This window comes from Corvus kubaryi, unplaced genomic scaffold, assembly GCF_017639235.1.
Source record: "Corvus kubaryi isolate FWS band 111438036 unplaced genomic scaffold, C.kubaryi_AGA036_p1.0 137, whole genome shotgun sequence".
NCBI classification, from domain to species: domain Eukaryota; kingdom Metazoa; phylum Chordata; class Aves; order Passeriformes; family Corvidae; genus Corvus; species Corvus kubaryi.
This window is the reverse complement of record NW_024580671.1, coordinates 29,711,412-29,725,602: the sequence shown is the minus strand read 5'-3', so window position 1 is coordinate 29,725,602 and position 14,191 is coordinate 29,711,412. Positions and strand designations below refer to the sequence as shown.

Below are 14,191 nucleotides of genomic sequence, written 5' to 3'. Positions count from 1 at the left end.
CCGTGCCCGCCGCAGGGCGGCCCCGGCCGCGGGAGCCCCGGCGGCGCGGGCGCGGCGAGGTTCGCCCTCCCGCGGGCGGTGCCGGCCGCCATCTCTGGGCCCGGGCGGTGGGCCGGGGGCAGGAGGAAAGGAAGGAGGGAGGCAGCCTCGGCCCTGGCCCGCTGCTGCCGCCGTCTCCTATCTCCCGTGCGCGGAGCCCTTTCCCGCAGGGCTGCGCGGCTGGCCGGGGTCGCCCTGCGGTCCTCGCCGCAGCCGGCACTGCTGAGCCCCCCGTGCTGCCCGGTCCCTCGCGGCCTTGGTCCCGCCTCACGTCATGGCCCGAACAGGAGTTAACGAGTTTGATGCCAAACCCGCTAAGGAAGCTGTTGGAACGTTGAATGAAACGATGTGAAGGATCGCAGTAAACAGTGGTAGAAGTTCTCTCGAGTCTTAAGATCAGTGAGTCAGCTCTGCTACAACGCCGCTTTTAAACAATAAGTAACTATTTCCTCATCCAACAAATTTCTTGTGTCTATCTGATACATGTAGACCATAAAACCTTTCCACACCACAAACCCTCTGAAATAATAGCTGAGGGCATTCAGGAGTTGGTTGCTGGTGTAGATTAGATCACGCAGCTAACAGTCAGTGTTGGAAAAGCGGGCGCAAGCTGACGGGACAGGCAGTGTCTAAATAACGAGTGTGTCCCGGCAGGAACAATAGCAGCGATCTCTGGGTTTTAAAACCCTGCAAAGTGTTGGTTCCAAGGTGGATTACTTCGAGATTACTACTAGATCTCTTGTGTAACCCCAGTTAACTAGAAGTTTGCCGAAATTCTTACCGGAATTTTCGGAACCAGCTAGAAGTTATTGTTTGTTCCAGAAGGAGCCCCAAATAGAAACTCATATAGAAACTAAAGGCGATGAAGGCAGGGGATCCTGAAAATGCTACAGCTGTAATAGCAGTCTGGTTGACTCCCCAGCCTCCCGACCAAGCTGTATCTGCTGATTCATATACTTTTTGATGAGGAATGTGACTGCATTACCTGTGATGTTTACTTGCTAATGGGAACCTGCACTGATTTAATTCCCATGAGAGCTAGTAGTTGCTAGAGGATCTGACAAAGAAACTGAGAAATGGGGTTTTTTGTTGTGTTCATGCTTGAAATGTTAGTGCTGTGTCTTCCCTGTGAAGTTTAGCGCTGGATTACCGTAGGAGTAGAGAAGATAGACTCCTGTCCAGCAAGTGCAAAGTCATCTCCTGCTACACAACAGTGTGGGCAAGTAGCTGTAGCATGCTGCTTGGAAAACTTTGAGTCTTGTCATGGTAGTTTTGATTTTTTTTTTGATTTATCTTTCAAGTGAACTTTGTCTAAAAGTGTGAAGGTAAACATTAGTGTTGTATTTACATGATGCATGCACGAGGTAATTTTTACTCTGGTAGAGAGTGCTTATTTTCTTGAAAATTTAGTTGTCTGGGAAGGAGTTCACACTAAAGTGAAAAGAATAATTTTAAAATAAGGTTTTCACATGATGGATTAAAACAGAAGCAGGAGCTAATATAGAATAAGCATGATAGTAACTGGTAGACTTCTAACATAGTCTTAACAGAGCAGTCAAGATTGACAGCTATCCTGAATTTTTTGTAGCTAAGTAATACATCATAATACCACTTTGTCTTTTTAAAGCACCTTTCAGGCAGTTTTTTCAAATCTTTTAACAGCTTTACTCGTTAGTTTATCTCCTAATCCTGCTGTGAGTCATGTTTCAGTCTCAGTTATGCTTAACTCTGCTGGCTTCATTCCCTTTCTTTCTCTTCCCTCACTGCCCTACCACTCCTGCAAGTGTTGAGTCAGATAAAGGAACAGATCCGTCTGAAAATTAACCTAATTTTTTGCTGGTTTTGTTATGATCAGATTGTTGACCTGAGTGATGAGATAGGAACACAACTGGAGACAAAGGCAAGACTGGTTGCTTGTCTTAGTTACTTTTTACAGGCCCGTCTCCTCCTTTTCCATTGGACCCCATCAGGATTTTTGGACCAGTGTAGGGCAGTTCTTATAATATAGGGATATTGAGGGTTGATGAAGCTCATTAGAATTAGAAATAAAAAAGAGTGATTTTTTTTTTTCTCTTGTTTTGGGGTGTTGTTGCAGTAGACACATTGAAATGTCACTGTAAGTAAAGCTTAGGCATGACAAAGGTTTTAGGAACTTAACATGAAATTGTTTTTCATTATAAACATCAAAGTTTTATGATTCATGTGCATGAGGAAATCTGGTTTTGCCAACACATGGATTAGCAGAAAATGGATACAATTTGGTGTCACCCTAAGAATGCATCACTGAAGAGTCAGATTAGAGACAATCATCGCTCCAAGCCAATTACTGCCTTCTGAAGCTGAGGAAAAGGGGTCAGAGCAGAACTGGAGATGGTGATTGGATCAGGCTGGTCTAGACATGACAGGTCACAGCCCAAATGGATGCAGGAGAAAAGACAGTCTTGTAAGGGCAAGGCAGCTACAGAAGTGTCACACATTTTGTGTTGTGTCTGATGAAATTTGTGGGGAAATATCTGAACCCACAAAGGTGTTGCTCTACCTGCCTTTATAAGTGGATGAGAGTGTGAAACAATTGCATTATCTGGGCAGTGTGCAGGGTAGTTCTCTGCTGCATGAGGGAGAGATGCTGCCTTTGCTTGTCTTGATGATCTTGATCTATGGAGTAGTGGTAGAAGAGCTATTTGTATGTATATGTGTTTGAAGAATTAATCCTTAGGTGCATGACTCATAGGAGCAGGCTGAGGACATTTAAACCAGGAAGCTTTCCTAGATCTGCAGAACCCAATGAAACTGAAATGACTCCAGGTTTACTTAATGGGGTAGCACAGTGACTTTTAGTGGAAGGACTCTTTGCAAAAAATCTACATAGCCTGTTGGCATGAAAAAACCCTTAATGCTAGTTTAAATTAAGAAAAATACGTGACTATATTGCATTTTAGAATTTACACAAGATGAGAGAGGAATGCAGTGTGTAGTGCTGAGATGCCACAGAGGCTGTGGCTGATGAATGCTGACAGGCTGCACGTGGGTGGAGTATGGCTTTTGGAGGTGTCTTGGCCAAGATGGGTAGTTTTTGTGTCAGCAACAAAATATTCAGGGTAACTTCACCACTACCTTGAGAAAATTCAAATACTGGCTTTAAAAGATAAAAGATGTGTTTTCCCCAAACTGACTTCCTAAGAAAAATAGCCTCTAAAAAGAAAATATCTTAGCTGACAAGCAGAACGATGCTCAGAGAGAGAAGAGTTGTCAGTGTTGGAGGGTATTTTCTGCTTTTTAACCTTGGCAGAGTGTTAATCAACCTTGGCATGTTGGAGATAGTAAGAGACTGTCAGATTCTTTCGCCAATACAGAGGGAGGGGTTATTTTTCACATTTTTATAAAAAATGTGTCTCATAAATAGGACACATGCATGTATTTTTTAAAAAGGTACTTCACTGTTGGTAAACAACCTTTCAGTTGTTTCATATTTTTTCCTCCTTTTCAAGAGTCATCATTTTTGCATGATATCTACCACTGTAGGATTTGTACTGCTTGTTGCTCTTCAAAATGTCAATTTTCACTGGAAAAGTCATAAGGAAAAAGGATGAAATTAGAGGGTTTTCTGTCTTTTCTTTCTGTTTTGTATGTGTTTTCCCAAATGTTTTTTTTCCTGTGGGGATCTTTTTTTAGTAAAAGAACAGCTCCTCAGGTTGTAGTTAACCACAAGAATTAGGGTGGAAAGTCTATGGTTTAATTTCTTCCTGAATCTAAAGTTGCCATTTCTAGTGGGTTTCACTGTGTGTTTGTAATCATAAATGAATGAGTTAAAGATATTAGGTGTAAGGCTGCCCAGCAGTTCTGCTGCTGATTTTACCATGCAAGATCCATGGCATATACAATCTTTATGTGATGTATGGAGACTGCCTTAAAAAACTCTAGTGAATATAAGTTGGGAGTCCTCAAAGGGCTTTCACCATGAAAATAAAAATAATGAAACATTGCAGATTTAGTTGTCTTTTATCTAGTATTTACATTTAATTCCTTTTTAAGGTAATCTCTCAAAAATATATTTGGTTTAAATATTTTATTTGAATTCATTAAATTTATTACCCAGGTTATTCTTTGCTATTTTTGAAAGGCTCTAAGCATGTCTTCTATACATATGTGTTAAATTGATGTACTGTTGATATATTTTTACTGTTGTAACAGGAAAAGCATTCTGACTTCTTTTAAAATGAGCAATCATATGTATAATCAACTTGGTTAAAACTTCCTTCCTGGTAAGTGCAGCACTTCCTTTGCATCTGGATATGAGGCTGAGCAAGAAAAGCAGAACAGCTTAAACAAAGAAATTTTTTGTGTGAATGATCTTCCTTTAAAAAAATAGGAACTACAAAAATTAAACAAATGAATCATCTTCAGCAATTCAGCCTTTGTTTTATAAGCAGGTAATATTTCCTTGTACTTTGTCAATTACAGAGGTGGCGTGTCCACAGTTGCTGCTTTCTGGAACTCAAAAGAAGAATTTTAGTTAGCATGCTATGTTGTTTGAGTTTAGCCATTTATATTTTATCTGCTTCTTTTATTATCTGCTAAGGCATCATTATACTGGCTTTACTTTTCTCCAGCAGTTAAAAGATTTTATGTGTAGAAAGTGTTGCTTGGAAAAGAAGTTCAGTATGTTGCTGTAACTTGGCTTGTGTGAGTGCACTCGATCAGCACTGCCTTCCGCTTCTAAGCTCTTAGTGAATAACTTCCACTTTAGTATTGGTCAATGGAGATTAACTGAGCAACAATATCTTTTGTTTACTGAATGCTGATAAGGTAGGCTACTCATGTTTAATATTGTTTCACTGGTGGTTTAGGTGTGATTTGATGTATAGGGTAATAAATCAGCATCAGCTTGGGAGATTTTTCTTCTGTAACAAACTAATAGTTCACACTGGCAGTGTGTACTTTGAAAATGGATGGATATTATCAGTCTGGTGAATTGATTTATTTAAAAGAAGCACGTCTAAGGACACTAGCCTTGAATTTAGATGCACATTAAATATATCTTCAGAAATAGTCCCTGACTTTTGCATCCTGAGGGCTTTTTCTAGATTGAAGTCCTGATTCCTCATCACTAAAAAGAGAGGCAGAGGAAACTGGGAATAGGCTCACATCTGTCCAGACTGCAAAGAAATTGCTTATTTTGTTACTTTATGCCATTCCTGGAGCTCAGTGGGACTGCATTCTATTAATATACAGGAGTGTGTCTTTTGATTTCTATGAAAATCCACTTATGTTAACATCAGCAGCATCAAAACAGATGAGGCAGCAGAAGAATCAGTGCTTGATCAAATAGAAGCAAGAAGAGATCAATATGGAGGTTGCACATTCAAACTGCTTATTCCCAGTAAAATCTGGCAGGATGTTTAAAACCTCTACATTAATTACTTAATCACTGGGAGTTGGTTGGAGGGTTTTTTTATTTATATTAGGTATTGAATTGAGTAGATTATATCTGAGGTGGTTTATGTGAATCAGGTATTTGTGACAAGAAATTGAGGGAAAACAGAAATATAAAAAGTGTATATGAAAAGTTTAAAAGTAAGAGTAAAGATAAATGTAAATGAGAAAGTGATTGAGTAATTGTATGTTTTGCTAGATTTCTTCTGGCATGGAGTTGGGGGATCATGAACAGCCCGTTGTTATGAGAGAGGAAAACAAACGAAGGAGAAGAAGAATGAAACCTCATTGTACATCGAGTAGTTTTTCATCAATGGAACTGATATCCATTGAGTTCATTTTACCTACAAGCAATAAACATACTAAAGCACCAGAAATTATGTTACTCGAAATAGCTGGCAACTGTACGGTTGAGCAAATGAAGGCACAGATTTGGATGCGTGCAATAGAGATGAGTCAAACCACAGACTTCTACCATGCATTCACCCCGGACCAGTTTATTCTGCAGTATCAGAAGAAAGGACAATGGTATGAAATTTATGATAAACATCAAGTATTACAGACATTGGACTGCATACTGTACTGGAAGGTGTTACAGAAAAAGGTAGGCAAGATCTATGTTGTCCAGAAGCAAAAACCATCAGAAGAAGTTCAGGAATTTCAGCGGCAACTTAACGATTTAATTGGTTATGATGTCACTGATATAAGCAATGTGCATGATGATGAGCTAGAATTTACCCGGCGCAGATTAGTCACTCCACGAATGATAGAGGTAGCCTGCAGAGATCCTAAATTATATGCAATGCACCCATGGACTACATCTAAGCCACTCCCAGAATATTTATTTAAAAAGATCACTAATAATAACATTTTCATAATCATACATAGAGGAACAACTAGTCAGAAAATTAAAGTGTCAATAGATGACACTCCAGATATGATTCTCCACAGCTTTTTCACAAAAATGGCAAAGAAAAAGTCTTTGATGGACATTCCTGAAGATCATAGTGAACTGGATTTTGTTCTCAGGATTTGTGGTAGAGATGAGTACATTACTGGAGAGACACCAATCAAAGATTTTCACTGGATAAGACAGTGCCTTAAGAATGGGGAAGAAATTCACCTTGTCCTAGACAATCCCCCTGACCCGAATGAGGACGAAGTTCAGAAGGAAGAATGGCCTTTGGTGGATGACTGTACGGGAGTTACAGGGTATCATGAACAATTGACAGTAGATGGAAAAGATCATGAGAGAGTCTTCACTATCTCTTTGTGGGATTGTAATAGGAAATTTAGAGTGAAAATAATTGGCATTGATATCCCAGTTTTACCAAGAAATACTGATCTTACTGTGTTTGTAGAGGCTAACATTCAACATGGGCAGCAGCTCCTTTCACAGAGAAGAACTTCATCAAAGCCTTTTACTGAGGAGGTTCTGTGGAATATTTGGTTGGAGTTTGACATCAAAATCAAGGATTTGCCTAAAGGAGCACTTTTGAATCTTCAGATATACTGCGGCAAAGCACAGGGACCATCTGCAAAGACAAACCTTCAGTCACACGACTCCTCCAACTCTGATGCAAAATGCAAAACCCAGCTTCTCTATTATGTAAATCTTTTGTTGATAGATCACCGTTTCTTGCTTCGAAGTGGGGAGTATGTGCTCCACATGTGGAAAATTCCAGGTAAAGGGGAAGAACAAGGGAGCATCAATGCAGACAAACTCACATCAGCAACTAACCCAGATAAAGAAAACTCAATGGCTGTCTCTATTGTGCTGGACAGATATTGTCACCCAATTGCCCTTCCCAAGCACAGGATATCATCAGATCCCCAGGGGGACAGGACCCGAGCTGAAATGCCCAACCAGCTTCGCAAGCAACTTGAAGAGATCATAGCAACTGACCCACTTAATCCACTTTCTCCTGAGGACAAAGAACTGTTGTGGCACTTTAGATATGAGAGCATAAAGCACCCCAAGGCATATCCTAAGCTGCTTAGCTCTGTGAAATGGGGACAACAAGAAATAGTGGCCAAAACATACCAGTTGCTAGCTAAAAAAGAGGCTTGGGATCAGAGCACTTTAGATGTTGGACTCACAATGCAACTTCTGGACTGTAACTTTTCAGACGAAAATGTCCGAGCAATGGCAGTTCAAAAACTGGAAAGTTTAGAAGATGATGATGTTCTTCATTATCTTTTACAGCTTGTGCAGGTAAGGTGTATTTGCATTCTTGAACTCTGCCCTCCAGGGATATATTTGTGTTACCCCATCATTTGCATTTCCCATTTTTGTAGGTCTTGTTAGTATTCCCTAGTTTTGAAGTCTTCAATATTTAGTCAAAGCAGTGGTAATAACCAGATTAATGCAAAATACACTTTTCTACTTTTTGTCTTTTGCCTTTGTTGTTGTTTTTATGGTACCATTGCCTTGTGTCTTACAATTTGCATCTTGTGTTTACAGTAGTAAGTTTTTCTGGAAATTGTTAATGCCAGCACATCTATGATGAGATTAAATCCTAACTGTGTTGTCTGTAATCCTGTTCATATCAGGTTTGAATCACACAGCACTGAAGAGTTGTTGACTGACTACTGATAGTTTAGAAAGACTGTAGACAGAAAGATAGCAAAGCAGATGTTGACGTGGGCAAGGCCTGAAGAAAAACCTGGGGTTGGGTTTAGGTCAAGAACACCAGTGTAATTACATAGTATGTTGCAGTGACTTCAGTCTTGTACTGTTAAGGGGAGAAAATTTATCTACAAGCTCCCCCCCTCCCCCAAAATTTTGAAGGTAACTAAAGGGTTTCTAGGACTACATAATAAAGTTAAGTCCTTCTGGGAACTTGGGTGAAATATTGCGGTTCTAATGGCAAGGGATCACTGCTGTATTGATTTGAAGCACTTTGTGTGCAGATCAAATGTTGGGAAGGGTTATATCAGTTACACAAGAAAATTGGTTTGGTTGCTTTTCACTCAGCATGGTGTCATCAGTTGGCAATGGCACAGTCTCCTCTGGTGGCTGACAAAAGCTGTAACCTGTGTTCTTCCTGGTAAACATGGCCCCTGGAGCCAGGTGGTTCTGCAGGCCTTCTACACCTGACAGGGCTCTGTTTTGCATGGAAAGGCTGTCATCCCTCAGAGCATGAAAATTTTTTTTCAAAGAATCAGAGGACAACATTCATGATTAAAAAAAAAAACAAACCAAAAAATGGAACTGCTGCAGCTGGGGAAGCTGCTTTTTTATTTCTGCAGGTTCAGGGAGAGCCCAGATTTCCAGGAAAATGAAGCTAGTGTTTCAGATTTTGCTGCACATTGGTAGTGCTTTAAACAAAGCCTTTCGAGCCTTGTCTTTGCTTGTCTGAAGATTAGGCAGAATTTATGCACTTCTGCATTATGCAAAGGAGTCACTACGGTTACCTCATTGGGCCTCCCACGTAGCTGCAGCTATATATATATACTTGGCTTGTGAGCTTTTGCTGTCTACATGTGGCTCAGCAATTTTATTTGCTTTTTTTGTATCCAAATTAGGAGTTTGGGATGATGATTGGTTGCTATCAAAATGCCTGAGAAAATAGGGGAAATACTGGGGTTGTTTCCATTTTTAAAAAAATTGTTTGTTTTCAGGAAGTATGAATCTGGTGAGTTTTAAAAAGAATAAACCTTTCTAACAGTTAAATAAAATAATGTAGCATAAAATCATAGTGCCTTAACTTCACTGTGTCATTTTTAGTAAGAGGTGTTGGTGAGCTTACCATCCTTAAAAACGAAAAACTTGCTAGATTCCAACTTTTACCTCTCTGCTGCATTCCTTGTCTTTATTTCTTAGCCAACTATGGAATATAAGCTGTCAGCATCCTGCAGCATGTATGGTATGACAGTGTATTTAAAATCTACGTTTTTCAGAGAATGGATGTCGGCCATTCGTCTGCTCTAGTGGATGTATCTCTTGCAAATGGTCATCACTTTTCAGATGCACACCTCTATGAAAGCTCGATGGCTTATTTCACTCTGCACAGGATATTCCCATTTTATCCTCTGTAGAGTTAGAAATCAAGTATTTTATTTCCCCCTCCAGGTTTATTTCAAACAGAAACAGCCATACCATAAATCAACCTATTGAGCTTCCTGTGATTGTCTGTTGTTCTCTGTACAGTTGATAAACCATGGACAGGGTAGTTAAAATGCAACAAAATTCTTTGTAAGATAAACACCAATGGCTGTACTGCATGTATATGGCAGTGAGTAAAGGCCTCCTGCTGAATTGACAAGGCAAAGGTATACACAGGGACCTGATGAAGTGCCAGCACACATTTTTTAATGTCCAGCTTTTATTGTTGCTGTGCAAAAGTTGTTATTTGACTTTGTGAAGCAAAAAGAAAAATGGGCTGAACTTTTAAAATTAATTATTTATGAAACATCAGCTCAGTAAGGATGGTCATAATACAATTTTTAGTATTGTTTTATGTCAAAATATATTTGCAAGTTCAATAAAGAAATTTTGTTTTGAAGTAATGGTTGGTTGTTTGGCTGTATTTCAGTCTTAAATTGTTTTTCAAGGCTATGTGAACATTAAGTATAGTATATACTAGAATGAGGTTTATAAAAGGCTTTCTTGGAACTGTGAGAAATCCATTTGAATTTATGTGATAATTATTGCTTTTGGGCACCTTACTGCAGTGAAAATTAATTTTTATTAAAAACCCCTCATGCCTCATAATCTCATACAAGAAGTAAAAGGATCTTTATATTGTTATATTTGTGAATTCTCGTTGTCTTTCCTAAATAAGACAGTGTTGTTTGGGGAAGTAAAACAGTACTGCACAGACAGTCAAGACAGTTCTTGCAGAATTATGATACAGGAGAAGGGCAAGTCTGGTGCTTGGCTTTCTTGTCTGTCTCCTAGCCAGCAGCTAGAAAGAACGTGTCTTTGTGACATTTTTATAAGTTTGTTCATTCAGGAAGGCTGAGTGAAAAAGTTTGATTTTTTTTTTCTTTCTTTTGAATAAACTCACAGGACAATTTACATTTCAGAAATCATGTTGATATTTTAATAATAAAAATGCAACTGTGTGCCACAGTACTTGTAAGAGTTTATAAAACTGTGATTTGTTTGATGAATTTAGCAGACCTTTGCTTATGGCTTGGTTGCTTCTTTGCAAGCTGCAGACCACAGTGACCTTGAAAGAACCATTATATTCTGTTGAATAACTCTTGCTAGAGGTTTGCATACTTTGTTGCTTCTGAAAGCTGAGCATACTACATGCACCCAGCTCTCTGCGCATCCCTTTGTTTTCCCTTAATCTCCCTACAGGCTGCTTCCTGGCACTCTATTTCCAGAACCTGAAGCCATTCACCAACCCCCTCAGTTCATGACAGGGATTTTGTGACTGATTCATAGATTGTATGCTTCTTATTTCTCTTTTATTGCCATGGGATAAAAATGCATACTTTTTTTTCCACCATTAATCTTAATACAAACCTTCTATAAACTTGAGTTCCTCAAGGAACATGCAAGAAGCTGCTGGAAAAATGAGTTAAAGTGGAGAAGTTCCCTAGCACAGCCCAGAACATGGAAGTGTGATACTTTTCTGGTAGACTGAGTCACTTGGTTATTGGGATGGAGGAGAGAATAACAGCAAGAGGATTCCAATGCTGAAACTTGAAAACAGTTGTTGACTTTCCCCTCCTCCTACCCCCCTTTTTTTGTTGGTAGCTTGGAAATGTCTGTGGACTTGGATGGAGGGGAGCAGCTTTTGGAAGAGAAAAAACACGTCTGTTTTCACAGAGTCAGTAAAAATAAAAGGTCTGGTGAAGTCTTCCTCTTAATTGTACTTCATTAATATAGGCTGTGTATCAGAGCTTTTATTCTGTCATTCGTTTATGGAATAAACGACAGATAAGTGTTCTGAAAAGCTGCTCCTGTATCCTGTGCTTTCTGGGGAACCCAGCAGTAAATCCTGGTGCCCTAGTCCCAAAGTAGCAGATGTTGTCCAAAACCAGTATTTATTATTGAAACATTTTATTTAAGAACTATTACAGTTATATTATTCCATCTGTCAGTGATCATTTCAAGCATTTTCAGTGTCAGTCATACTGCAGACTGGTTTCTGATCTTGCTGGTTTTAGCCAAGAATGATATTGCTTTGTGCATATGCTCAGCTTGGACTCCCTGGTTAGGTACTCCACACCTTGTGTTGTCACATTAATAGTAAACCTGAAAAGAACCTGTTGCAAACAAAATGTGCTTCTTGAATCAGACAGAGAAGCCTCAAAAGACCCGCTTCGTTAACATTTTCTACTCCTGCAGCAGTGTGTTCTCTAGATGTCATTGGTTAAGTGTGAGTGCAGGGGGATCTTAAATGTGTTAACAACATGTCTTCTATGTTTGTATTACTCAGGCTGTGAAATTTGAGCCATATCATGACAGCGCATTAGCCAGATTTCTGCTAAAACGTGGTTTGAGAGTAAGTACTTCAAAATACAGCCAACTTGTGCTAAAGTTGCTGGCATTGTTAAAACCCTTTGTCAATAAATGAATGCTAATTGCAGTATTTTTCTTTACCTGTAGAATAAAAGAATTGGTCACTTCTTGTTTTGGTTCTTAAGAAGCGAAATTGCCCAGTCCATGCACTACCAACAGAGGTTTGCAGTCATCCTCGAAGCCTATCTTAGGGGCTGTGGAAAAGCAATGCTGCATGATTTCATGAAGCAGGTTCAAGTAATTGAATTGCTGCATAAAGTCACAATGGAGATTAAATCGGTTTCTGCAGAAAAGTATGATGTTACTTCTCAAGGTATTTGCTAAAAGGCATTTCTTTGTTGTTAATAGTGCTTTTTCTCCTTGGGTGTGAAAAACTAGGCAGCAAATTGTACTGTTCATTTAGAAATTTGTGGATAAATTACTGTCAAAGGGCATCATTTTTACTTCCTTTAAAATGTGAGTGTAAATTAATAATGCATAAACCAGTAATAGATTTGTTTGCTCATTTCACCCCAAAAGGGGAAGAATATCAATGTTCTAGACACCCCCTACTTTCCCAAGCTTTGGCTTATCTTCTTGAACCTCATGCCATGCCAACTGGGAAACAGACAAGTTCTTGTACATAACCCTTAGCTGAATGCCAGCACTGAAGAAAGACACAAATATTAACTGAAAATTAAAAGTGACACTTGCCAAAAAATACAGCCTTCCCCTAAACTCTCTCTAGAAGATTTTTGGCAAGGAGATCAGGGAGGAGTCCAGTGGAGCCTCTGCTATGCCATGGAAGTAGCTGGTGGATCAGGGGTGAATATATAGGGTGTGTCTTTGAGGAGTCCTGTGAGGCACAGATGTGGTATTGTTACTTCCAGTTCTTGTAATCACTGCTTTGGAAGCCACAGTCGGGCTATGCATTGCCTCTTTGCCTCTACGTTTTGACTGCCTTTTTTTTTCCCCCCAACTTCCTTAAAAACTTGTTTATCCTCGTTCCTGTTACTTGCTTGGTGTTGGGAGTAAGTGCGAGAAGACATACGACAATATTAAAATTCTAAGAGCTGTAGAGAGACCATCTCTTCCTGTATGGTCAGCCTGGTATGCTCCAGGCCAGGAAGTCCTTGGATTGGAAAGGCTCTCCACTCTGGCTATGCAGAAGTGGCTGTGGTGGTGTGTCAAAAGAGATTTGAAGGAAATGTGCGTTTATTCTTCAATATATAGTGTAGTATCTGTTATGTTACCACATAGTATGAATTAAGTGACTTACTGAAGCCCCATATAAAACATTGTTTCTAAACAACTTCCTAAATTTATCTTAAAATACTCTATATACTAAATGTATTTAGTCAGAATCCCGTATTTTGGAAAGAAACTATACAACCTTGCAGATGTACATGTCTGTAAGAGCAGTGGATTCCATAATGCATTATCTTTGAAGGATATGTGGGCAAAGAAGAAAAGTTTCAAGAGAAAGCAATCGCATTAACACCCACTAGGTTTTGAAGTTAAAGAATCTTTGGATGTAATGTACAGCAGAACACTGAAAGAGGACTTATATAATTGACATTTTCACTAAATAAGGCTTCCTGAAACTGTGGAGTGTCCTACTAATGCTATATCTAATGTAATTTATCTCAGATTATCAAGGACATAATTTTTTCTACAAGCACCTTCTACTTCTTATATTTTTTAAATGTATATCCTAAAATTTATTCTTGAAGTTATTGCTTCTTTTTTGCCCCAACATTTTTAATGTTCATTGTTGTTCATATTTTCAGTCTGAATGTTTTGTCCTGTTTCATTTCCTTCTGTCATGCAGTCTCATCTAATTCTTTTATATGTGTTTCTCCAGTGTTTGTGGATTTTCCATAAAGAATAAATTCCTTCCTTCTAGGTCCATACTATTCCAGTAGCAATCGTGCTGTCAAACTGCTTCTTTCACTTTTCACTATAATCTCTTTGCTTATATTTGAAGATAGCAAGTAATAATAAATAAATAAATCCTTAAGATCATAATATTATATCTTGCATGGGATTATCTGCTTTCATCACCCTCTGAGCTAGATGATTTTTCTCCCAGGAATGTGTCTATGCAGCTGTTTCATCGGTTAAAAAGCACAGCACCTTGTTCTTAGGACAGATAGACTTGAAAATTGTTTTAGCAAGTGCCTTTACTTGTGTTTTAAAATCAGCTATTCCTAGTGTTTTGTAGCTTCAGTTGGTTTGCATACAGTTTTCAGATTACAT

The 14,191-nt window shown here is 39.0% G+C and overlaps 1 protein-coding gene across 3 annotated transcripts in view; it reads left to right on the top strand.

Moving 5' to 3' along the window:
* Positions 1-14,191, top strand: part of PIK3CG (phosphatidylinositol-4,5-bisphosphate 3-kinase catalytic subunit gamma) — a 33,914-nt gene that overhangs the window by 747 nt on the left and 18,976 nt on the right. The window contains exons 1-4 of one of the 3 annotated variants that reach the window (XM_042018357.1): positions 122-438; positions 5,672-7,687; positions 11,871-11,936; positions 12,041-12,266. In XM_042018357.1, coding sequence (XP_041874291.1) covers positions 5,684-7,687; positions 11,871-11,936; positions 12,041-12,266 — 2,296 coding nt within the window. In that variant the 5' untranslated portion in view covers positions 122-438; positions 5,672-5,683. The other 2 variants (XM_042018356.1, XM_042018355.1) reach the window with 2 other exon arrangements.